General features: G+C 42.1%; 3 protein-coding genes and 1 pseudogene across 6 annotated transcripts; 3 read left to right on the top strand and 1 right to left on the bottom strand.

Annotated features, from left to right (window-relative positions):
• The first annotated feature begins 401 nt into the window (after nt 1–401).
• Nucleotides 402–4,823, top strand: ttc22 (tetratricopeptide repeat domain 22). The gene is made up of 7 exons (XM_041231214.1): nt 402–1,060; nt 1,509–1,564; nt 1,767–1,882; nt 2,229–2,347; nt 2,790–2,951; nt 3,396–3,548; nt 3,903–4,823. The coding sequence occupies exons 1-7, from the start codon at nt 494–496 to the stop codon at nt 4,422–4,424; spliced, it is 1,695 nt and encodes a 564-aa protein (XP_041087148.1). The 5' UTR covers nt 402–493; the 3' UTR covers nt 4,425–4,823.
• A 795-nt stretch (nt 4,824–5,618) lies between these two features.
• LOC121301549 (probable proline--tRNA ligase, mitochondrial) lies at nt 5,619–8,538 on the top strand. Its single transcript, XM_041231037.1, has 2 exons — nt 5,619–5,856; nt 7,013–8,538. Exon 2 carries the CDS (start codon nt 7,035–7,037, stop codon nt 8,451–8,453), a length of 1,419 nt encoding a protein of 472 aa, XP_041086971.1. The 5' UTR covers nt 5,619–5,856; nt 7,013–7,034; the 3' UTR covers nt 8,454–8,538.
• A 2,882-nt stretch (nt 8,539–11,420) lies between these two features.
• ttc4 (tetratricopeptide repeat domain 4) lies at nt 11,421–20,194 on the top strand. 4 transcript variants are annotated; one of them, XM_041231095.1, is made up of 11 exons: nt 11,713–13,583; nt 13,754–13,816; nt 13,986–14,103; nt 14,365–14,526; nt 14,892–14,969; nt 15,139–15,263; nt 15,671–15,757; nt 16,219–16,460; nt 17,136–17,220; nt 17,409–17,491; nt 17,952–20,194. In XM_041231095.1, the coding sequence occupies exons 3-11, from the start codon at nt 14,004–14,006 to the stop codon at nt 18,061–18,063; spliced, it is 1,074 nt and encodes a 357-aa protein (XP_041087029.1). In that variant the 5' UTR covers nt 11,713–13,583; nt 13,754–13,816; nt 13,986–14,003; the 3' UTR covers nt 18,064–20,194. The 4 variants fall into 4 exon arrangements, with proteins under 4 accessions (XP_041087026.1, XP_041087029.1, XP_041087027.1 ...); XM_041231092.1 differs by lacking the exons at nt 11,713–13,583; nt 13,754–13,816 and adding an exon at nt 11,421–11,662; XM_041231093.1 differs by lacking the exon at nt 13,754–13,816.
• Nucleotides 20,195–22,510: 2,316 nt separating this feature from the next.
• On the bottom strand, nt 22,511–24,897 carry LOC121301228 (annotated as a pseudogene).
• Between the last annotated feature and the right edge of the window lie 103 nt (nt 24,898–25,000).

The raw sequence follows: 25,000 nt of genomic DNA, 5'->3' as shown, positions 1-25,000 counted from the left end.
AACCCGACGCATTGCAATGTATTGTATCACTACTGCCTGTCAATTCAAAAAGGTATCTTAGAAAAATATCCAACTGCTACTGCAAAGCTTAAAAAAAACAACGAGAAAAAAGAAAGAAAAAAACAACCCAGTGTCAAAATTTATATATATATATATATATATATATATATATATATTATATATATGTATTATATAATATATATATATATATATATATTGATATATATACACTCGGAGCCTTCTGCATTTGTGTGCCACATGTTCGGTGATTATGTGAGCCTTCTGCATTTGTGTGCACTGGTTTATGAAAAAATGAAGTCATATTAAGCAATAAAGAAACATGCGTCTCAAGCCGCTCCCATTCAAGTTCAGCAACTCCCATTGCCAATAAACCAGAATTTCAGGTACAAATCCACATCCACCTACAAATTATGCAAGCAGACAGAAGTGCAGGAGAGAGCAAACACCCTGCCTGTGCTTCAGTATATAGAACATGGAGGAAAGCAGCGCAGACACAGCCATCGAGACCCTCATCGATGAGATGGACTACATTCCCGGACACTTCCACCTGGAGCTCAACCTGAACTGCGAGTCTCTCACCCCGGCCAAGATCAGGAGGAGAGACATGGTGCTGAAGAGGGACAGCCTGCGCTCTGAGCTGGAGTCGGAGACTGGTTCTCAGCAGTTCGCAGTGAGGAACCTGCTGGGGCTCTTTGCCTTCCACCTGGAGGAGCTGAGCCTGGCCGAGGAGACGTTCCTGAACATCTGCAAGGAGGACCCCAGGAATCTCAACGCCTGGGCCAACCTGGGCTACGTGTACGACAAGCTGAAGAAAGAGCCGGAGGGGGCGGAGACTGTGGAGAAGTTGTTTGGTCTGATGGGGATGGGAGCTGCCGAGGCCGGCGAGGTGGAACCCAGGCTTCAGGCGGCCCGCTGTCTGGCAGAGCAGGCCTACGCCCATGCTTACGATGTGGGTCTGAATACCGAGCAGGAGCATCTGGATAAACTGAGCACAGCCGTTAAACTGTATGACAAGGCCATCGCTTATGGGGGCCAGGAGGTGAGCAGCTTGACTCTTAGCGTTTGCAAAGTTCATTGAAAATGACCCATGTGTTACCATGTGGTCATGATGGTTTACACTTGTATTTATGCAGTACAGTGGAGTTTATCTATTGCAACCAGGAAAGAGACAAAATAGTCTGCTTTTTTTTCTAAAGCAGCCGTTGAATTCTTTGATAGTACTTTGAGATAGCATGGATAGGGTTGGTTGTAAGTCTCTTGCACAGTATTATGAGTATCCTGAGCAAACCAATCAATATCCAATATAGAGAGGGTTGGTAGAGGTTAGTTTGGCTCCCTGGCAAACTTTATTGTACTCATTATGTGTATCTTCATAAAATATTTAATACCCAAAATTGATTTGTGGTCAAGATCCTGAATGCTCTGGTCTACTGCATGTGGGGTTTTAAACTTTATTATGTATTAATAACCATGCTGGTATTCTTCAGATCCCCTTGGAAGAGAAAAGAAGCTGGTATTTCACAATGGCAACAATGCATATAAGGTAGGGAAGCTTAATACATGTTCTTTGGGAAAATATAGAAGTCTTAGCTGTGTTCCTTAAAAATGTATTTGTATTGTATTGTATTGTAGTGTATTGTATTGTAAAGCACAATAAAATATTGGTATAGGACAGCATGCAGATTGAGCTCCACATACACCTCTCTTGTGTCTCAGGCCCACACTAAGCCCCTTGTCTCTCACAGACTGGATGGAATGCTGAAGGACCAGGAGGATTCTGAACACAAGAGAATGACCTCCTTCAGCAAGACAGTGAAGCTGCTGCATGAAGCCATGAAATCCAGCAACCCACATTACAAAGGTAGTTAACACAGTCAGCCGTACTGAAGAAGAACACTGTATGTGAGCTGACACTTAGTAAAAATTCCTAATCAGCACCATAACTCTGTATTTACAGTTAAGTGTCTGGATATACACTACTTTCAAAGCATTGGAAAACCCTGGCTTTACCCTGTTACTGACTGTCCTAATGCTTGTTAGAGAAAAACACTACCATCTACTGCATATACTAAACTCTGCAAAATCACAGTCAGGAAGCGTATTCATGAACAGTAACAGCCTCTTACAATTGAATGTGTATTTGCAGTAAACACTCATGGTCTGAAACATACATGCTCTAATGTACATGTGCCCACTTACCCCTTAAGCCCTTGCCTGGTGCTATATTGGGTTGATGCTGGAACGTCAGGACACCTTCCCAGTGGTTCCGATGGCGATCCATGACTGTGGGTACTCCGGGACAGACCCCCTGGACTGCTACTGTAAGGTGTGTGCATGACCCCCTTACAAAAGTTAACCACGGGACAACCTCAGGGTCACTTTGATTTGCCGCACCTTATTTTGTAATTGGTTTAATTAAGCAATTCAGAACAGGGTTGGCACAGAGACCAGGAGTGGAAGGGCCAGCTTTGGATATCCCTGCTCTTAGGGGAAATGGAAGCACTCAGGCAGGTACTATGGTATGAGTTGTTGGAAGAAGTCCCATATTTTGGCTCACCACTCTTATGAACCAATACACACTGGCAATCAATTTTAGTACCATGGTAGCATACCTTGAAAGGACATTTTGCTACCACATCAGGACCTCTGTCCAATGTACAATATGCACCTCAGCCTGTGCTGTAATTTCCAGAAGTGCTGTAGTAGATCTGCTTGGGTTTCTTTCTAATAAACTCAAAATGGACCATTATGTTTTCCCCTATTTTCAGGCCATTGAGATGGCTAAAGAATCCCCTTTCATACTGAACCGGCTGGCCAAGGTGTTCCTGTTCCTGGGGAAGATGGACATGGCCACTGGGATCTGTAACATGGCCCTGGATATCCTGCCTGACCCTGAGCTCAACTGGCAGGCGTACTGCACTCGGGCCAAGGTGAGACAGCCTGGGTAGAAGGGTACGAAAGTTTAAAGCTTGTGCCTTTAAACAGAGTGAACTGGCAGCCCCACACACTGTAAGCAAATATCTTAAACAGAATGCAAAAGAGCCCAGCACGTCTGTATTCGTGGTTTTAGATCTTTTGACCTCATCTCATCTCATCTCTCCAACAGGACAGAATCCTTGACTGCAGTACATCACACAGCACTGCCCGTTACATGCAGATTAGTCTTTTTCTGCTACAAGTACAATTAAATACAATTGCAAGTGGTCTTTCTATCCATGTGATTTAATGTAAAACAAGGAAATATAGACAGCACATGCATGGCAGTCATCCGAGTGCTTTTATTTGTGTCGTATCTCTACAATTTTTGCTCCTATATCTAAAGTCAAAGACCAGTTTGAGTGAATTTAATGCAGAATATCTCATTTTATCATAAGGTCCACATCACAACGTACGTGAGGGACCTGGAGCAAGTCAAGCTGGGACTCGCGGGGATTCCAGACAGACAGAATCTGAGCAAGGCAAAGACAGACCTGGAGTATGTTCTGCAGGCCTGTCCCTGTCTGAAGACATACATGGACATTGGACAGGTGAGGACAGAGAGGACACCTTGAGCCTTATTCCTCCAATAGGAAACATTGATAATATTACTACTATACTAATTAATATTGCTGGTTTATTGCAACAATATTGTATCTTGATTTATATAACTTGTGCTTCTTACGGTGCTGGCATTGTGGTGTTGCTGCAGTAAACTGCATGGATGTGGAAGCACAACATTAAAATCCGGGATGAGATTAAGATATAGGATCTTTTATAGTCTCGGGAAGCATATTGAAATCCCAGGACAATTTCTCAAAACCAGGATGTTAACGGAAAAACAGGGACAGATGGCAAAACCTAACCCTAACCCTACCCCTATCTCACTGTTGTCTTACTGCCAGGTCTACTACTACATGGGTGTGGACGCCATGCAAGAGCGCCTACTGGTGGACGAGGCTGCTATCAACACCGCTCTGGTTTCCTTTTCCAAGGCCATGGAGCTGGAGCTGGGGGACACTTTACCGGAGCTGCAGCTGCTGAGGGGGAAGTGCCTGCTGCTGAAGGGGGAAGATCAGAACGCAGCCGAGTGTTTCAGGAGGGCTATGGAGCTTGAGGAGCCAGGCTCCGCCCACGCAGAAGGATTCCGCTGTCTCCTAGAGACCCTGCTCTCCCTCTTCATCCAGAGGAAGCTGGACCCAGGGGCTGCCATCACCGAGGTGGAGGAGTGCATGCAGAGAGCGGAGGAGAGGCATCGGCCTGAGCTGGTGAAACAGGAGCTGCAGCTGCTGTGCCGGACACACACCACGGACGTCAGCGAGCTCTCCAAAGCTATGATCCGGGTCGGCAAGTTGGAGCTGGTGAGGAGGCTACTGGAGACCATGCAGCCGGGTCAAAAGAAGCTGGGGAGGTCCTACTCCTTATAACAGATACACAGGCAGATAGGCAGGCAGGTAAACAAGTAGAAAAGTAAAGAAAGCTATTTGTACTGTAATTAAAAGTTATTGCTAAGTACAAACGAAGACCACACTTATAGCCTGACCGGTCAATCAAACACACTGTGACCTCTGTTAAAGATGTAAAGATCAGACATTGGGAATTGCACCAGACAAACACAGCTGCTCTTGTGGCATATTTATTGTTTCCTTATTATTATTCCTCAGGTTAATGGGGTAGATCGCTTCAGCACAGCACAGCTGACACACACACACCTTTACACTGTGTGCTTCTCTGCCAATTCACGGAGCTGTACAGTGAATGGAATATTTGTATAAAAAAAATCTTGGATGTTATTTTTTTTTTATTATTAAATAAATACAAACCTGTGTGTTTATGTCGCCATCTTTCGATTAAAGATTGTTTAAAATGAATGAACCAATGAAACCCTTTTACAAATGCTCTGTTTCTAGTTCTCTCTAAACAAAGCTGACGCTTCAAATACGTACTGTAAACATTGTTTGTACAATGTAATGAACTAATCGGTTTACATAATGTATGAAAACAAAATGTTAAATAAAACAAAATCTTAAAAAATAATTAAATAGTGAATCTGGAGTTCTGGAGCTCTGGGTTCTAGTTCTCGGTTCTGACGGGCTCAGCCAGAGTCCAGATAAGTGGATATCCACCAAACAGCTTCCTCACAGCTGACACAGGGATTACACTGACCCAAACTCTACATGGAGTCATACGGTAACCCTAGCCCTTGTCACCTTGGTGTGCAGCCAATCTCTTGAAGAGAGCTTCCCACCTTTTTGTTTAGGTGATGCATTTTTAAAAACGGGTTTGAATAAATTACCCCAAATATAAACTAAGGGCAAATCTCAAACAGAAAAAAAAGATCCTTCGCGAAAGTTGATGTTTTATTTATATTTCTCAAGGCTTGTCTCTGAACAATACGATATTTTTTGCCCCTGTAGATTACAGCCTGGTCCTCCTTCGAGGCCCCTCAGCGTTCCTGTTGAGAACCGCTGCTCCAGACCTAGACAGAGGAAACACGCTTTATAACATCATAATTAAGTTTAAAAGTATACTGTTATTTTTGGAATTCAAAGCTATCTATAACGCAACTTGCTGTCACCCTCTACTGGTGCAATGGAGCGGCTCATCAGCTGTCCCACAGTCTTTACGGTAAATATTTCACCGCCTGGATTTAGAGCGGTGGTTTGTCCCTCTTCGGCGTCCGTGCCCTGAGTTTCAAACAAACTGCACAGGAGTACAAGTGGAAATGATGTAGATCGCATGCAGATTACAGAGGGACGTTTCGTATTTTATATACAGAAAACAACACACACCACAATTAGAATTCATTGAAACTGATAACCTTGAGGGCGCGCGTTTCATTACGTTGTTGGACTGGTGGTAAGACTTTTGTTCCTCCTAAATGATGTACATTCTGGTGATTAAATTTCAGGTTGAACGTGATCAATGTGTATGTTGCCAGAGTATAGCTCTGTCCAAGTTGCGATCATAATAATTCTGCCCGTATTGTTTATCCGACTGTCCAACACAATATCTCGGTCACGATGAATCCCTTACAGAAACACACACGTTTTGACCTTGGCATTCCATTGCAAACTGTATGTTTCATACAACTCTGTACGCTGTGTAGTTACCGGTATGCAACTGTAAGTTATGTTTATATGGAAAAGACATGCATATTGATTAACCTTGGCATGCTGCAGTCCGGTGCATAAATAAAACCGGATCAGTCAATCTGCATTATACTGTTCTAGTCTGGTTAAACAGAAGGAAGGTGAGTGCACAGCTGAGAAGAATCAGGTGACTACTCTCCTCTGACATCATTATTTTACTACGGCACATATGGGCACTATTACAAATCCGCTATCAAAATGTTGTAATTTCTAAAGGTTTTTTAAAAATGCTTTAAGGTCAGATATAATTACATTTCACAGAACATGTAATGTATGGGAGCACCTTGACTAATTTATGAACCAGCGCTGCAGGGTCTCGGGGAACCCTTACGGAAATAACCTATAGAAAGTCCCTTAGTAAATTGGTCAAGTCCTGTAGAATATCCGATATGATTTCTTTAAAACCTTTTTAGTCCTATAGCGTGTCCTATAGGACTACTGTAGGGAGACCCTTTTGAGTACTGTAGGAGGATATTTTTTTAAGAGTCCTTTAGGATTTCTCGAAAAAGCCTTTTTAGTCCCATATCCTATAGGACATTTCAGTAAGGGTAATGTATCTTTTTAGTTCTCCCAGCGACAGAGCTTGCTCTCAACAGCAATAAGAACTTGGGGTTTTGTGTTGTGCATATTAATTGACTCAAAACTTGAAAATTATCATTCGGTTGTTGAGCATAAAATGATATATTATTTCAGATAAAGGATACCAGATTTGTATTAAAAATAAATGGCGCGGTATAAGATATAAGAAAAAAATATCTGTAGCCCGTATAATTTATATGATTTATTTATTTATTTGTTTATTTTTACTATGGATCCTAGAAAATGCTTAACCCGGTTAACAGTTCTCCCTTTGTTTTTCACAGTTTGAATGCATCTGCACCCATAATGGAAGTGCTTCTCAGGCAATGCTCCAAAGAGCTTCTTCACTTGACAGCCTGCCTCCAGCCCTCCAGACTCCAGCACTGCGGTCAGGGACACGGCCGGCCCAGGCGGACACTGGTGTCTCGTCTGTTCCAGCCAGCGAACTTGCAGGAGGACAGGGAGCTGGGGGTGGAGGGCCGACAGGGGGAACTGACCTGCAGGAGCCAGCGGCTGATGCTGCAAGCGGGGCTCATCCACCCAGCCAGCCCGGGCTGCTACTACTACCTGCCCCACACGCTGAGAGCCGTGGAGAAGCTGGTGCGAGTGATCGACCAGGAGATGCAAGCCATCGGTGGGCAGAAGCTGAACATGCCCAGCCTGTGTGCCGCTGACCTGTGGAAGAGGAGCGAGCGCTGGGACCTGATGGGCAAGGAGCTGTTCCGCCTCCGGGACCGGCACAACGGGGAGTATTGCCTGGGGCCCACCCATGAGGAAACTGTGACCGAGCTGATAGCCTCCCTGGGCAGCCTCTCCTACAGACAGCTCCCCCTCCTGCTCTACCAGATCACCAGGAAGTTCCGGGACGAGCCCAAGCCTCGCTTTGGGCTGCTGCGCGGCCGGGAGTTCTACATGAAAGACATGTACACCTTCGATGTGTCGGAGGAGGCAGCCAGGCAGACCTATGATACTGTCTGCCAGGCCTACTGCCACCTCTTCCAGCGGCTAGGGCTGAGCTTCGTCAAGGTGCGGGCAGACACGGGCAGCATCGGGGGCAAGCTGTCTCATGAGTTCCAGCTCCCGGCAGACATCGGGGAGGACCGGCTCTTGATATGTGCGAACTGCAGCTTCTCGGCCAACGTAGAGACCGTGCAAGTGGGTGAAGTGGACTGCCCGGAGTGCAGTGGGAAGCTGACTGAGACCAAAGGCATCGAGGTAGGGCACACCTTCTACCTGGGGACCAAGTACTCGTCTGTTTTCAGTGCCTTGTACAACACTCCGCAGAACAAGCCCGCTGTAACAGAGATGGGCTGCTTCGGGCTCGGGGTCACCCGCATCCTGGCGGCCTCCATCGAGGTGCTGTCCACAGAGGATAGCATTCGCTGGCCGGGACTCCTCGCCCCCTACCAGGTCTGTATTCTGCCTCCCAAGAAGGGGAGCAAAGAGGAGCAGGCGACGGGGCTGGTGGATGCTCTGTATGATGGGCTGGGGGAGGCTGTGCCTGCTCTGAGGGGAGAGATGCTGCTGGATGACAGGACTCAGCTCACCATTGGGAAGAGGCTGAAGGATGCCAGCAGGCTGGGGTACCCCTATGTCATAGTGGCTGGGAGGAGAATCCTGGAAGACCAGCCTTACTTTGAAGTCTGCTGTCAGAATACTGGGGAGACTGTGTTCCTCACCAGAGAGGGCGTTTTTGACTTCCTGAGAAATGTACAGACTGTGTGATTGAGGTGCGCTCCAGTGTAATCGTGTGTGTGTGGCACTGGTTTCTTACTCCTGCTGCTGATAGTAAAGAGATTTTTATATACAGTATTCTGTGTCTTATTACTATTTGCTGTACATCCTTGATGTAATCATTGAAGCCTCTAGTGGAAGTATATGTTAGTTGCCTTGGAAAGAACTGTCTTATAAAGGCAGTTTCATTTGTGTGTGTGTTTCAGATCTCTCCAAGTAGCAGTGTTAATGCAGGCTGGCAGAGAAGCTGAACTAACTCTGAGTACAATCACAGACCGGCGCTAACTTCAAACACATTTCTCTCTGTTTCAATAAAGTGTGAGTTATCAAGTACTTGCACCAACAGCTTCTCAAAGAAAAGTGTGTGCTTAACACATACTGGGGCCCTTCAGGTCAGGTGTGATCTAATTCTGTTTTAATGTTTGGTTATGGAGTCTAGACCAGAAACAATCACAAATATGATCGAGCACACCTCCCACTGCTGCAGATGGGCGCCACTGAAAGGACAGAGAGGCCAGTAAAAAGGCACTGCTTTAACCGAGAGAGAACTTTATTGCTCTGCATTGTTAAGTGCTTTGCATGTGACACAAAATGAAAAAATAAAAAAAACACACCCACATTTAGAGAGAGCCATAACTGATATTTGTTTCTGGAATTTGGCACACTCCCATTATTAACTACAAAACAAGGTCATTTTTATTTGTATGTTTGCAAACAATGCAGACTTTTCTCAAGTAACTTGTTTGTTTAAATATCTAACCTAGGGTGGATTTTCGAGAAGTGAACGAGTGTCCTGGATTTCGCCTGCTCGCCCCTTTGCTGCTGCTGATGCTTGCAGAGCTGCAGTTCCCGGCGTGTCATAATAGGGCCGCGCCTGCGCAGACGACTGTATTGTTGACTGGGGGCGGTTGTTCTTGGATCCTGGATTTGATCTTGCTCCTGTGACGTATAGGGTTGCACTAAAAGCATAAGGGTTGATCCTGAGCTCAGTTTGAGCCCAAAATCTGATACTAACTCGATGTTGCTTCAGAGCAGGATCACAACTGGATCAGAGTTTGATCAAACGTTTTTAAATGGAGGAACTTAAACTACAGCGGCTCATTCATAGACTGAAAGACGAGACTGCGTATTTCGTGACGGGTAAAAGCTGGGTTTATTGCGTTATAGCGCGCTCTGCAATCCTTTAGTTTTGCTTCAAATAAATGCGCTGTGTACTATACAATACAGTAAAATGAAACCGGATCAAACAGGATAGCCCTTCTTTTTTGTATGCACTGAATACATTTGCATCACGTCCACCAAAACAACAAAAATAAAACACCTGTTTGGTACAACTATAACATAACACGCGTTGTTAACAAGCCAAATATGTATGTGTCAAAACATGTAACCAATTAAAAAAAAAAAAAAGATCTGACTTCGTATTTTTTATCTTTCTGTTTTTTGGCCATCACTAAAAAAAAAAAAAAAAGAAAGAAAAATACAAATGATATGGGCCTATATATTATAAACATTGTAACATTTGCATTGCCATGTAACACGTGTAAGTCACCTTGGATAAAGGCATCTGTCAAAGAAATAAATAAACAGGAATTATTTCATTCAGTTGCCCTACACAAATAAATCAAAGAGATTTGCATAACAAAATCACTATGTTAAAATATGCTCTTTATTATCCCTGAACGCTAGAGCGAGGGTGGCATAATGTCGATTTTAATGGGAGATATGAGAATTCCCCTTCAAATATATTTCTGGAAACACTGAGATTTAAATACCGCTGAGATTTCAATTTAAATTGATATATAAGTACGTAAGATAAATACAGTTTGCTATTAAAATGCTGATAGTACTGTATTGGTATTTAAGAAAACTGTATTTAAAAAAAAAAAAATCTAAAGTTTCAGTTTCCATCACTTAAAATATGTAGATGTTGCTTGAACGTCAAACTGCAGCAGGGCACAGACGATAATGTAATCAACACCGAGCTGCAGTGAGTTCCAAACTTAAAACGTTTTCTTGTTGTTTAGGTAAGTGCTTTGATCAGTTCAGCAATCTCAAGAAATTTGTGGACGTGATGAAGAGTTCAAGAACTTGTTAGCACTCCAAAAATGGGCCAAATATTTCGACAGGTCCAAAAATATTGAATGTCACTCAGCACTGTGAAAGATTGCACAGTTCTTTTCTGTTCCCTCTCTCAATGCAAATGTAGAGCGAGTTATTTCACTGATGCAAAGCCAGTGGACAAAGGAAAGAGACAGCTTGACTGGCGAGTCACTGAAAGGGATCCTTCTCGTACAGCACAACTTCAGGCAAGCACCCTGAGCTACTTCAACCACTGCTGAGAAAGATACGCTCTGCAGAGAAATATGCAGCAGCACAGTTAGGACAGGGATGTTTAATGCACATTTGATAGCTATCATGCAGACTTTTTTGATTGGTAAGCAATAGAGTACTGACTGTAAAAAGTTACATGTATGTTTGATGCAGGCCATTATACTACTTCTTTTTAAAAAAAAAAAAAATTTTCAAATGTTCAAAGTAGAAATAAACTTTACAGTTTAGTTTAAATTAAGTTTTTCCGTGTTGCACAATGAAAGATTAATCTTAAATAAAAATTGGCGCTGCCAGTCAGCAACCCCGCTTGGTAGAGTCCTCTTTTGAGGTAGTCTTGAATTGAATATGTAGATATCTATTTTATCATGACTGTGAAGGCATGTCCGAAAAACCTTTGTGGCAACAAATGACTAATGTAAAATCATAACGTAATTGACGTCACTATAATTGACTGGGAGATATACCTATATATATATATATATATATATATATATATATTAGTAAGAATTATATATATATATATATATAATATTTATATTATGCCATACGTATGTAATTATTTTCACAAACACACACGGATCTCTACCTCTGATGCAGTATTCCGAGGGAGCATTATTACTGAAACACACCGGGAAACACGTTTTTTTCGTGGCTGTTGTGAGTGGCACATTGAATGTACCGCTACAAGCACGCTGTAAAAGGATAGCGAGAAATTACCTGTTTTAATCACCAGAAAAACACTCTGACCGGGGGAAATGGCCTCTCAAACACAGAATGAACCCGACGATGACTGTATGGACGAGTTCATGGATAAATTCACCACACAGAAGTACAAAGGCGGGTTTAATGAGAAGACCTGGGAGGAGGTGAGGTATACCAGCCCGGTCTAAATTATATACTGGGACGGATTGCTTTCAAATGCACTTTAAATGGTTAAAGAAAGTTGAGAAATCACTAAAGAAAATATAATAAATATAAAGTGATTTAGTAATCTACTAAATAAAAAAGAAAAGTACAAAGTGCTCGCGTACGCTGTCTACAATTATAATCTACATTTGTAATCGTAGATATCGGATTCTGAGTCAACGCCTCGTTCCTCGTTTTTAGCGGAAGGTCACATTTTCTTCATTTAATTTACGGGATTTTTCTATTTAATAACTGCGCAAACAATGGCTTCGGGGAAATTTCGCGGCTCACGTGAATAGAAAAAAAAACGACTTGCATGCTCTGTGCATTGGACTATAGCAAGAGCCATGCCCAGCACTTGCATTACTCTACAATGCCACCAAAGAGAAGTTACACACTTGCAACGAAACTTGAAATCGTTGAGTGGTGGGGGCAGCGCAATCGAAATGATCGCGCTGCTTCGAGGGAGTTGCACATCGGTCGGCGTCGGATTCGTGAGTGGGTACAAAGGGAATTCGAGTCGAGAGCTCTCTGCCATGGGCAAAACAAACAATTGCGATCTCTGCACCAAAGCAGGGAGCCTTTATGTAATGCTATGGACCAATATGTTTTTGACTGGGTGATCGCGGAAAGGGAAGAAGGGCAAGTAGTGAGCAATAAAATGCTTAAAGCATGTGCTTTGAAAGCAGCTGCAGAGCACAAGATTGAGGATTTCTCAGCCTCGGATGGCTGGCTTCGAAACTGAAAAAAAAAGATTTCATGTGGCCATTCTGAGAGGTACCGCTGAGGTTCCAGCAGGTTATGCTGAGAAAATCGATGTCTTCCTGCTGTTACTGCGCTTCGCAATCAACATGATTATACAGGCTGTAATATCGGGAATATGGACGGAACCATACTGAGATTTGATATGAAACCAAACGCAACCAACAGCGTCCGCAGGGAAGCAACTGTAAGGGCTGCCAGCACTGGGGAGACTAAGAGGGGCTTTACAGTTACACTTACTGCTTTGGCTTCGGGATATAAAAAGCCAGCCTTTGTTTGCTTCAAAGAACAAAATGGCATCGTTCCTCCCCCTGTGTTTGCACAGCTGCAAATCCCAGCCTAAGTGAAAGTCACTGCCTCTAAACGAGTGGATGACAAGCCCAGGAATGGACGAATCACATTTGGGGTGATGGCCAACTTCGGGTGCTTGTACTGGACAGAGCGCGGGTACACATGACTCGGTGAAAGATGATATGGAGGATCGAGACATGGATGTGTGCTATATACCTCCTGGATGGACACCACTTGTTCAGCCTGCAGATGTTTCATGGAATGCACCTTTTAAAACGAAATTGGAGGAATTGTGGGTGCACTGGAGTCAGGGGGATGAACGTACCGCTCAGGGCCATCTGAAACAAGCCACCCGTCAAAATGTCATTGACTGGGGCTCACAAGCCTGGGCTTCGCCGAACCAGGATGTTATCCACAGGTCTTTTAAAGTGTGTGGTGTCAGTGTGGCTGTACACGGCTCTGAAGATGGGCTCCTGCACAGCCAGCTTCCTGAAGTTCTTGGCGACAGGACCAGGACCGTTGTTGGAGGAGAGGCAGTTTCATGTATCACCGATGATGAAGGCTCAGGTGACGAAGACGTGGAGTCTGCCGGTTTCGGATAAGATACAGACTCGGAGTCTGATTGATTACGCTTTCCATAGTTTTGATTTTTTTCTTTCTTCTTTTTTTCTTTGCCAGAACTTGTAACTCAGGCTCAGTTTTTTTTGTATTGAACATTTGGATGTTATTATTTTGTGTTATGTTTTCACACTGGACACTGCAGCCAGTATTCTTACTTACAGAGATGTAATCCTTTTTAACGTTTTTCCATATAAACCGTTTACTACGGTGAGTTGTATTTCACTATTCATTAATATGTTGTGTTATCTGCACTTCTTGATTCTTTAGCATGAGTGTGTGCTGTGCTCTACCTTTTGAATTAAGCATGCCTAATTGTAAACTTAGTCAATCTACCTGATGTTAAAATACTCACTCTGCAATAATGCCCAATTTTTCAGCCTCACACATTTGCCTTAACAGCAACTTTACGCCACCCCTGGGCATTGACTCGGCAGAATCCGGTAAATGCATTTTATCCTCCTGTACTGTTTTATATGACATCATTTTACAGTGCATTTCGCTTTGTGATACATGGGCACAAAAGTCTATCGCAACAATGATTAGTCATGCTGTACTTTGTCTCTTTGCGCTTGTTGATAGTTTTTGAACCGGTCTCTCTCTGTTTTCCAGGAGTTTGAGAAGGTGCCCATGTTTATGAAGAAAGCTCCAGAGGTCATTGACCCAGTGAAGAATCCAGAGCTTGCCTGTCTGCAGTCCATCATTTTCAGCGATGACACACCCCTAGAAGGTAACTGAAAAGCTGCTTCCTGGTACCCAATGGCATCATGTGTAGCAGGCTGCCACAGTTTATCTGATAGCATTCTATTTGATGTATTTGCATAGGTCTTCAGCACATATTCTTGCAGATAATGAATAGAAATGGATTGTAAAGCATTGATTAGCACACCTCTAAAAAGTAACAAGGGTTTTATGTGTCTCTGTTAGATTGTATGGTACTATCTTACAAGATCTTTACCCCACTCCCCTGTGCTTAAACCCTTTTTCTCAGAGCAAGCCACGACCTACAAGAACGAGGGGAACGACTACTTCAAGGAGAAGAAGTACAAGCAGGCTATCGCATCCTACTCCGAAGGGCTGAAGAAGAAGTGTGGAGACACCGAGCTGAATGCAGTCCTCCACACCAACCGAGCAGCCGCACAGTTTCACCTGGGTACTCCAGCAGCACGGCTATAGGGTTCCTGCTCACACGTTCAAGTGCACAGTGTTGTGTTGTGTCTCATTGGTAATGAACTGAGAATCCGGTTGGATCACAGAATGTAGTCAGCCTAAAGCAATTGCCTAGGCAGTTGTTTGCAGTTAGGGCAGACATTTGGGTATTCAGTATTGTACATTTTGTATGGGTATTTCCACTTTTTTTTATTTTGTTTGTTTTTCACTTTATTCATTCAAAGACATGTTTTGTTGCTGCTTGTTTTGCTGATATGAGTGTTATGTAAAGTAGTCTAAGATTGTCACTCATCTGGGTATGTGAAAGCAAACTTTGAAGCTTAATTGTTGCACTTTCTTTAACTCCAGGTAACTTTCGTTCTGCATTGAATGATGCATTAGCAGCAAAGAAGCTAAAGCCAGACCACCAAAAAGCCATAATCCGAGGTGAGCATAAAAATATAACATGTGCATGTCGTTGTTGGTTATGCATCACGGTACAGCCCATTTGCACAAGTACCTCGACTCAGTAGTAAATGGTTCATTGTTACATCTCTAGTAAGCGGCACACTTCTTGCGTTTGCATTGTTTTATGTTGTTTTTCTTTCTGAATCAGGTGCTTTGTGCCTCGTCGAACTAAAAAAATACAGCGAAGCAATCTCCTGGTGCGACGAAGGGCTGAGAGCTGATCCCAAAGAGAAGAAGCTTCTGGAGCTCAGACTGCAAGCTGACCAGCTAAGAGTGAGTCTTACCTTGTTACAAAACATCTCCTTGTCTCAGTTATTACATAGTGTGTAGGGTAGGATCTCTTAATAAGAGATGTCATCTCATGCAGTGTTCTCAAACTGTGCAAAATGATTTCTCTAACAATGGGACACTCTACACATGATGGATTCATGTATTGTAATGCACAAAAACAAAGCATGTACTGAGGAACTACTGCACTACTTAACGTAAAAAAAGGTTTTTTATAACTTTATCATTGCGTGTATATTCTTTGCATGGAATGACATTTAACGTCAGTTACTTTATCATACATGATTTATAACATAAGTTTAACCTTTTCATTTTTGACCAAAATGCTTAAATCACCAGCTTACTGTTTCTGTACATGTGTGTTCTGTAATGATGTTGTTCTAAATCTATAGAGGGCTTGGGAACGAGATGCCAGGAAATCGAAACTGAAAGAGAAAAAGAAGCAGTGTGAGGAAGCAGCCTTGCTGAAAGCAATCAAAGTGAGTCTTGAGAGGTCTAACAAGGCACTAAAAAACCATGTCATTGGTGACACATCCATCTGCAAAACTAGCCTTCCAGTCAGTTTCGATGATGTAAAGCACTGAACACATTCCATTTGGGTTCATTTTCGGGACTGGGGTGTTTTAAATTTTACCGTTATTGGTGTTATTAGCCAAGTGTTAAGCGTTTAGAGGTTTGCCTGAACATTATACTGTTGCCAAAATTATGCAGGCCAAATATAGGTGCAGGCCAGTTTATTTCAGGTTTGGTACTTTTTTACAGTGTTTTCCATATGAATTTAAATGCTTTACACATATAGTCTGCTACACAGATATACTGATGGTGACAAACATTCCCAGCATGATAAAGTCTAAATGTTTAGGAAATGAAATGGAAACTGACACCCCTGTTTTAAGATTTCCAGTCATCCCTTTAATCCAGTGTCTTCCCAACGACACAGGATCGAAAGATCAAGCTGTTCGCCCCAGCTAAGGCCCAGAGACGCAGCTCCGATGACGAGGAGGATGAAGAGGGGGTGTCTGGAGCCCTGGCAGAGCTCTCTCTCGACGGGATCAGCTCGGAGAACGCCACGGGAGCCAGAGTGTTTCTGGATGAGAGCGGCAGTTTGAACTGGCCGGTGCTCTTTCTGTACCCCGAGTGCGGGCAAACAGACTTCATCTCCGCCTTTCACGAAGGAACCAGGTGAGACTGCACCCCCCTGCTGAGCCATCCCCAAAAACACAGGACCCTTGTAGAAGACCGGAGTGCATGTTTACAGTAAATGGCTTCAAAATGCTCATTTACTCTGATACTGCTTTTTGATATAATCTGTATGATGCTTTAACCTGAGTTCAGGAGCTGCCATAGACATAGGTAGCATGTGCTAGATCAGATCAGACGAGGTCATTTAGTAAGTAAGCAAGTGCTGTCTAATGCTCAGTTGCACTGTTTACACTGTATATTGCCAAAAATACAATAGGAAACTTGCTTCCAAAATCTCCTCTCTCTCTCTCTCTCTCTCTCTTCATCTCTCTCTCTCTCTCTCTCTCTCTCTCTCTCTCTCTCTCTCTCTCTCTCTCTCTCTCTCTCTCTCTCTCTCTCTCTCTCTCTCTCTCTCTCTCTCTCTCTCTATATAAGGAATATATATAGATCCCCTATATATATATATCTTATTTATTTTTCTGATGGATTATCTGGGCTGTTCTGAAAGTTTATATATATATAAACCAAAAATTTGTAAACATCATAAATAACAAGGGAACAGTGAAAACAAATGAAGCAAATGTAATGTGAAGGTGACAACTCTAGAAGCATGTCATATATCATCTGTTTCTATAAAGTCCTGTACATAGAGTTTAATGTTGAATTCACTTTCAGATTCCTGGATCATTTAACAGTGATGTTTGGTGAAGAGCTTCCTCCATGGGATACAGAGAGGAAGTATCGCCCACAGGACCTGCAGGTGAGGCACAAAAGCACAGCCCTCACCTGCTTAGGGAGGCTCAGTAAGGAAAAGGCGGTTCCTCGTTGAACCATTTCAATAACAGCACTATTGAGATGGATGGAATAGACCCTGCTGTCTGTCTGTGTTGGTGAAACATGGATACTGAATCACAAGAGATAATAAAACCTGTGTGCTTTGTGTCCCAGCTGTATTTTGCAGATGAGGAGAGAGAAGAGGTTTACCAGGTTAACCCAGAGCATACACTGCTGGAAGTTCTGAAGCATGACAGGTAAATGTGAATTTCTGTTAGTTATTGTTGGTACTTGTTGAACTCTGTGTTACTGAATAAGGATAAGAAGACTAACATTGAAGATTAAGGCAGTGAATGCACAATAGGAAGCATGCAGTCCAACTATAAGCACCAACCCACCTTCCAGTAGATGCATTTCCGTTTTCTTAACTAGTATTAACGTATTATTATTTAGATTCGCTTTGTATATAAGAAGTTTGACACACCCATGTGGTCTAGTCCAGCTGACACTCCAGATTGTAAGTACAGTATTCCCCTGTCCTGTGTGCTGTTCCGTGGATCCACTCAGTGTTGCTGAGGTTAATGGGTTAATCTGGTGTACCAACTGAAATTGGCGGATCTTTTTCTATTGGGACCACCTGAATCATGGCATGTGTAATATGAATCATCTACTTTTTCTTTTCACTTGTGTTTGTTTTTTTTGTTATTTTTTTAAAAGGTATTTCATCAAAGCTGGCACTGCCAACTTTATAGTACTGGTGAAAGGTTCCTCTTTCTGCAAGGAATTCCTGTCTGATAAGAAAGTGCATCGGCTGAAACGAACCACATAATAAAAGAAACCTGTTTACCTGAAGCGAGGAGCAGCTGAGGAGAATGGGGTTTATAAAGAAGAGATCTCCATTGTGTTAAATTGCACTACATTCATCAGGCTGTGTCAAGTGAACACAGGACTCTGAACACAGTGGCTTTCTGAAAGTACATGTGAAACCGTGCCCAACTGATGATTTTTTGGCACCCAGTAGGTGAAGCTAGATTATGCCCTTGAATTTTAGACCCCATCCTGTTATCTGCAAGACTAAATATACTGTACCCTGCGCCTGAGTACCTGGAACTCAGTTATGAAATCATTTCAATCAAGCTTGACATTGTGGCATTCTTAAAGCTGCATTGTTCCCCACAGTCAAGTTTAATTTGAAAAGCTGCTGCTATCAGCAGCAGAATGATGTAAACCAGGAGACGGGACACGGATTGAGAAGTTTTCCCCAGCTTTCTCCCCCCAAATTGTTTGGTTTTTGTTTGATGAATTTTACTAACCTTGTCTGTTTTATTTATTTTTATTTAATCTGTACAATAATCAAACTGAATTCCAAAGTCTGCCTGCTCAAACAAATAGTCTCTTGAATAGACAACTTCAAGAAACTTTTAAAGTTTACTGTAAGTAACAGAAGCCCCACTGGTTGTCATTTACAAGTACAGCACAGTATTCATTCACTATTTGTAAAATAATCCCATGCTTCAACTACTACTATCTAAGCAAAAAATTGTGTGTCACCCCATTTGTAATCATGCATTATTGTTTTTAATGGCATTTGATCTTTATCTCAGTTTAAATAATGCACACCTTTTTTTGGCAATTGGATTCAATGGGTGTAGAAATACACACTTTCAAGCAGATAATTTATAAAACGCCTCATCATTTAAATGTTTTAGGTCTGTTGCAGCACTATTTCGACACTGCTATAATGTACATACATTATGCTTTCACAGTATGTGTTTTATCATGCTGTTAAATACACACTGATCAGACCTTTGCTTTGGGTGGTGCTTTCAACAAGAAGGAACATGTGCTCTACTTGCTGCCACCATGATCATTGGCTCCTTTCTGTGGCTTTTTCAAATACAGTCCTGTAGCTTCCTGAGTCAGCGTCAGAAATAAACTAAACAAGCAAGAAACCAAGAGGTCTTGAGCACAAGCAAATGCATGTCTAGTGATCATGTTGATAGTTAATAAGAAAATGCATTTTAAAGTCCTGGTTATCACCCCCCCTTACAATGGACTTGATTCTGATAAGTTTCAGCTGAATAAAATCTTTCAAGATTTAAGGTCTTAAAAACAAAAGGCAACAGATTTGTGAAAACGGTTGTTTCCACAATCCACAAAGTTACTTGCAAAACATACACAGTTCCTAAAAATGTGAGGCATTTCAGTTCAGCCTAAAATAATATGCCGTACCACCAGCAAAGCATATTAAATCATTTACATCAGAGGGGTAGTGGTACATAAAGGTGTTCCTAAACCTACAAAGAGCTAAGAGTGGTGTCCACATGCTTTCTGTAGTTACATACCAATACCTCACTGGAATAGCCACTGCATGCTACTGTTCATCTCCATCGTCTCCACTCTGCATGTCCCTGAGCTAGTAGGTGTAATGGTGGAAGTGGTAAACAACGATCTAAAAAGCTACACTAGTGAAGCGCGCACTCATGATGCTTTACACAGGTAAGAAATGAAACTGCATTTTAATGACATATTTGTCAGTGCTGTCTTTGGTATCTGAAACAGAACTTCTGTAAAGTAGCACATTTACTCACGGGGCGACATACACACCTGGTTCATTTTTAAACTACACAGCATACAAAGAAAAAGCTTTGGTGGACGATTCAGATTTCACTGGTGTGTCTCAGCTGTCACAAATCTATTAAAGACCAGCTGCTCTACACTGTGGACATGTTGGCAGCCAGGTAGTAGACTGGTGCCGTTTCACATGATGCAGCAGAGGGAGGAGAGGCTGTGGTACAGGGTCAGCCGGCTGGCCAGCTTTTTGTATTTGGGGTCCGTCTTGCTGAGCTTGGCATAGGCCTCTTGGTTTGAGGACAGGCCGATGTCACGACCCAGACCGCAGCCCTGCTCAATCAGATGCATGTCAGCCATGATCTCTGAGGTCATTGAAGGAAAGGTTAACCCACTTAGTGCCATGGTCCTCATTTTGAGGACAGGCAATTTTGTATTTTTTTTTTTTTTTTAATCTGGCATCATCTACCTGTTATTTACATTTTTCCTTTAATTATATTGTTATGAAAACTTTTGTTTCAGAGCTTGGTGTATCCCTTGTATTTTGGGAGCTTTGGAGAAAACATTAATGTTAGATTGAGAAATAAATAACCCTGTCAAAGCCATCTTTGTACATTTTCCAAATTTGTAAAAAATCTGAAAAAATTATGAAATGTGTGTAAAGGTTTGTTACACATTTCCTAACGTTTTCAGTTCTGTTTAAGTCATCCTTGCCACAGTCAACTGTAAAAATGTTTATGTATTTGTTTAGAAAAAAACAAGTTTTTCATTTTTACATTATCATTTGTCAGCTCAGTCCGCTGTCACGCAGCACTGTTATCACAGCGATGACTGCTGCGGTTTCATCATGCAGCTTCTGCTAGCCAGACAGTGAAACCCTGGTGCGCTGTACCGGGAAGGTCTCCTCACTGAGAAGGTCACTGCGGTGATACATGGCAAAGATGCTCAAGTTGAAGGCGCACGCAGAGCCAATGTGGAAGTAGAAAGGGAACAGTCTGCTCTGTATGACTCCAAAGGTGTATCTGGACTGGTGGTTATCCATCACAAACCCTATGGGGACGGAAACATCAGCGCAATTGGCTAGCTCTGAGCAATTCGTTTTCACACAATTACCTGGATACTGACAATGCTAGAGAAAAAGAATTTACCGGACAGTAACGTGTGCTAAAGAATGTCCAAACCAGGTTTCCGTACATTTGAATAAGGGCTTCTCAATCAATCAATAGTTTTTATATAGCGCCTTTCAAGACAAATCCCTTTAAAGCACTTTACAGATAAAAATAATAATATAACAATCAAAAGGATCAGATCTAAAAATAGACATCGTTAAGCCTACAATGGGGTCGGGCATATCCGTTCACTTTAAATTTAAATATTCGTTACGTTGCTTTTTCCCCTCTATATGTATTTGGTGTGTAATATTAAATGGGCAGCGTCGCTTTTTTTAAGTTTTAGCTGCTTTTTTTAATTTTTTTTTTTGCTACAGTAGGTTGCAACAAAGTTTCCTAAACAAAGTGATTGTTTGGTTTTTAAAATGTTCCACTTCCATCTGCCGGACCGCCAGACAATCATCCCGCCAGTCGAGACTCTTTCGTGTTTGACAAATTAAGATTTGACATTACCTGTAAGTTTTACCTGTTGATAATTGCACGTAGTTTTCCCAGCTCTATGTAAACACCCAGAGTTCTATTTACGCTCCACGGTACAGGTTCCCGAACCACACCCAGGCGCTGAGTTAGCAATGCTGCGTTCTTATTGGAACGTTTCTGTCTCTCGTTTCATTAAGCAGGCTGAAACAGGTGCGGTCTCGCTGGAAAAATGGGGTTTGACATGTCAGAAGTTGTCCCAGTATGGAACGCAGACCCAGTGTGGATTTAACTCTGGGTCCTGTGGGCAAACAGCACTTTTAAAAGGCACGATGATCTTCTGCTACGCACAGCCGCTCACTGTACCCTCTAGCTTCATGTCAAGTCAGCGCCAGTTGTACGGTGGCGTTCTTGCTGGCCTGTAATTCTGAGCTGATGCGCAAGTGGGTATTTGGGCCCAGGGGACCCGTGGATAGATCTTTATGACTTTTTTTTTTTTTTTTTTTTTTTGGTGGCTAGTAGTTACGGGACTCATCAGTTAAGGCTGGGTAGAGATATAGAGAGTGTGAGGACTGGAGGGACTGTCCCTTTAGAGGGCTCCTTTTATCTATGTGATTGGTCTAGCTTTACTGTACAGGCCATTCCTTGACAAATCACCCCATAAAATATTTTAAACCCTACTGACTCCAACTTACACCAGACTTGGTTCTTAGGGCTGTTTCAACTCAGATTTACATTTTTAGACCGATCAGGTCAAGGAATCAAAAGTTAGAGCGGCTATAACGCTGCACAAAAGTCACATTAATGGTTGGAACTGCACATGTATTACTCTTAATTCTATTTGTTATTCAATTGAAATGGTAACACTGTGGATATTTTAGTCAGTGAATGTATTTTTAATTATTTCTTTATGTATTTTAATTGGTGGTCTCAGGCATTTGTATGTGTTCTTGGATCTGGTGGCCCTCAGGACTCTTTAGGGCCACACGAGTCCCCTCTGTTCATTTCATTTGTCCACCACTGATCTAGATCGTACTCTTCACAGAGGCTTTGCTCTTCAACTCCACACAATACAAAAAAAACCCCAAAACAAATCATTTCTAGCATTGGCATTTTTATTTCTCTTAATCTAACAAACACAAGCTGAGCCAAGGAGTTAAAAAAAATGAACAGAGAAATAGCGCAAATCAAACCTGACATTAAGCTTGCAATAAAAAAAAAAAAAAAAAAAAAAAAAAAAAAGCATATTCTGGAAAAAGGAAAACGCTGTGAATACATTTAACTGTAATGTAGCTAATGCTGATCATTTAATGTTTATTTATTTATTTATTTTACCATATTAATCAGCTCTTATGAATGCAGCAGCATGCTTTGGCTATTGGTTGTTTCCCTATAAGTGATGACTTTCTAAATGAACACTATCGTCCACCAAAGCACACAGAGTTCAGTCACATTTTTCATCACAGCTGATGTGGTCAAAGTAGTTATCTGCGAAGCGCAGCATTTGGATGATGGCGCTGAGGAGCAGGATATCGGTGTTGCAGTCCAGCTCTAGCTCAGTGGAGTAGTTCCTGACTGGGACGATGCAAGACACGGGAATGCCAAGCCGGGCTCCAACTTGCATCTAGAGATGAAGAAATAGCTTTCCTGTTACACGCAGCGCACAATCAGTGCAAATCACAAGGTGGGGAGGGGGGGGGTCCTTCAGCACTACGACAAACTGTTCAATATAAAATGTTCAAAGCTGACAGAAACACACACAAAAACATCACATGAGAAAGTAATACAATCTTAACACCAACAACAGTATAATACTGACTGCAAAACTTTGTACAGGCAATCTCAAAGTTGTTAATTTAAGGGAACCGAAATTAGGCCAGTTTTTGTAATTTAAGCATTGAGAAATGGTTAAAAGCAAAGCAAATGTCTTGAGAAATGTATATTCAAGTATTTTTTGAAAACAAGAATTCTGATAATTTTAATCCACTCAAAGTCCTCCTCACCTTCCCTTCAATTAATTTATTTTTGTAAACACTTGATACATCACTGGCCACCAACTCACACGCCTCATCCACCTTGGTCAGAAGAACAAGCTGAGGAACACCTGGAGAAAGTGAGCACATCAGCATCTTTATTTTTACTGTGAAGACACTGTTCACTGGATAGAGAACAATGCTGTCCAAGTGGGGTAAAGCCAGCACACTGTGTCATCTCACTCCATTGTTCTGGTTAATAAATAATCGAATAATTATTACCTTTAGAGCTACTACCTCTTACTGTCTTAATTTGATTAGTGTTGTTTACGCATGAAAACACACTGAACACTTCTGAAGTTGCTAGTACTGGTTAAAAATAAAACAGTACTTTTTCATTGATTTAAACAATTCCCCAGAACTAGCAGAGAATCTAACATGCCATGCCTCAGTTGACATTCTCCAGGTAATAGGTTTAATAAACCAGAATAAATCTCTGGTGAACTGGAAGACCTCACCGATCAGGTTGACCTTCTTCCGAATGGCGGCGAGTTTTTCTTCCAGCTTGGCCGACATGATCTTCACTTTACAAGTGTCCATCACAAAGGCCACACAGTGGATTCTGTCCTTCAGCTCTGCTGACTTTATAAAGCCTGGTGTGTTTTCTTATATGGCTGTGGATGGGTTGAACTATGAAAAAGTACAAAGAATGCTATTAACAAACATCTTTAATTTTATCTTTTGCTACTGATGTAGAGACACGATTCACTAATTTGTACTGGTACAATGAATACATAAGAGGCCAGCGTTCACAAATCTCCACCATCCCCCTGCTTTTCCATTGTGCTCATTACCCTTATAAAAGTATACTGCAATACACCATGCGAAAAGCTGTATGGAGCAGTATATAATAAAGACCAAGTGAAAGTCATAGAAAAACAAGTGCAAAATGACAATGCAAAGTAACCTGTGCTGAATCACTGGGATCCTTTAGACCCAACTTGACAAAGTTTTGAGCTCAATCAGCTACTAGGAACTGGATGAGTACAGCTGGTCCGAATGGCCTCCTCCTGTTGCTATATCTTCTTATGTTCATATGCACCCTGTAAATATTTACCTGATACCTGTCTGGAACATGCCCCTTTATGATGCTGACCACATCGTCCACATCCAGCCCGGCCCCAGTGACCTCCTCCAGCCCCATGGTATCACACAGCACTACAGGCAGGGGACTCCGGAACTGAAACACACAAACACGCAATATACACATTTCATATCATGGGTGTCTAGAGTAGCTAATTAACACATTGGCCATCAAATCCAAATAAATACTGCTCCACATTTGCTATGTGATTTATTGCATGAACAATTAATTTCTCAAATCTGCCTGCTTACCACACAGAAACGTAGCTTCCTGAAGTGAAGTGGAAAATCGTGCACAACAGCTTCAATATGCATCATCCATAACTATAACACACTCAGGGGTAGATGTACTAAGATGGGCCAGTCGCAGCACAAACCTACTGCAAAATGTATTTTCATTGCAACAATTTCGTATGTACTAAGAGAAAACATGTTAATGAAAAAAGCCACAATATACTAATTTATATATTTGTTGCGTCCTCTTAGCAAGATC

Source organism: Polyodon spathula, chromosome 27 (assembly GCF_017654505.1).
Source record: "Polyodon spathula isolate WHYD16114869_AA chromosome 27, ASM1765450v1, whole genome shotgun sequence".
Lineage (NCBI taxonomy): Eukaryota > Metazoa > Chordata > Actinopteri > Acipenseriformes > Polyodontidae > Polyodon > Polyodon spathula.
The sequence above is the reverse complement of the archived record's forward strand: the minus strand, read 5'-3'. Positions and strand labels throughout refer to the sequence as shown.

Coding starts and splice junctions, on each gene's coding strand:
- ttc22 (XM_041231214.1), top strand. CDS start 494: ATGGAGGAAAGCAGCGCAGACACAGCCATCGAGACCCTCATCGATGAG. Junction 1,061..1,508: donor TCGCTTATGGGGGCCAGGAG/GTGAGCAGCTTG, acceptor GGTATTCTTCAG/ATCCCCTTGGAAGAGAAAAG. Junction 2,348..2,789: donor CCCTGGACTGCTACTGTAAG/GTGTGTGCATGA, acceptor CCCTATTTTCAG/GCCATTGAGATGGCTAAAGA.
- LOC121301549 (XM_041231037.1), top strand. CDS start 7,035: ATGGAAGTGCTTCTCAGGCAATGCTCCAAAGAGCTTCTTCACTTGACA.
- ttc4 (XM_041231092.1), top strand. CDS start 11,552: ATGGCCTCTCAAACACAGAATGAACCCGACGATGACTGTATGGACGAG. Junction 11,663..13,985: donor ATGAGAAGACCTGGGAGGAG/GTGAGGTATACC, acceptor TCTGTTTTCCAG/GAGTTTGAGAAGGTGCCCAT. Junction 16,461..17,135: donor GCCTTTCACGAAGGAACCAG/GTGAGACTGCAC, acceptor ATTCACTTTCAG/ATTCCTGGATCATTTAACAG.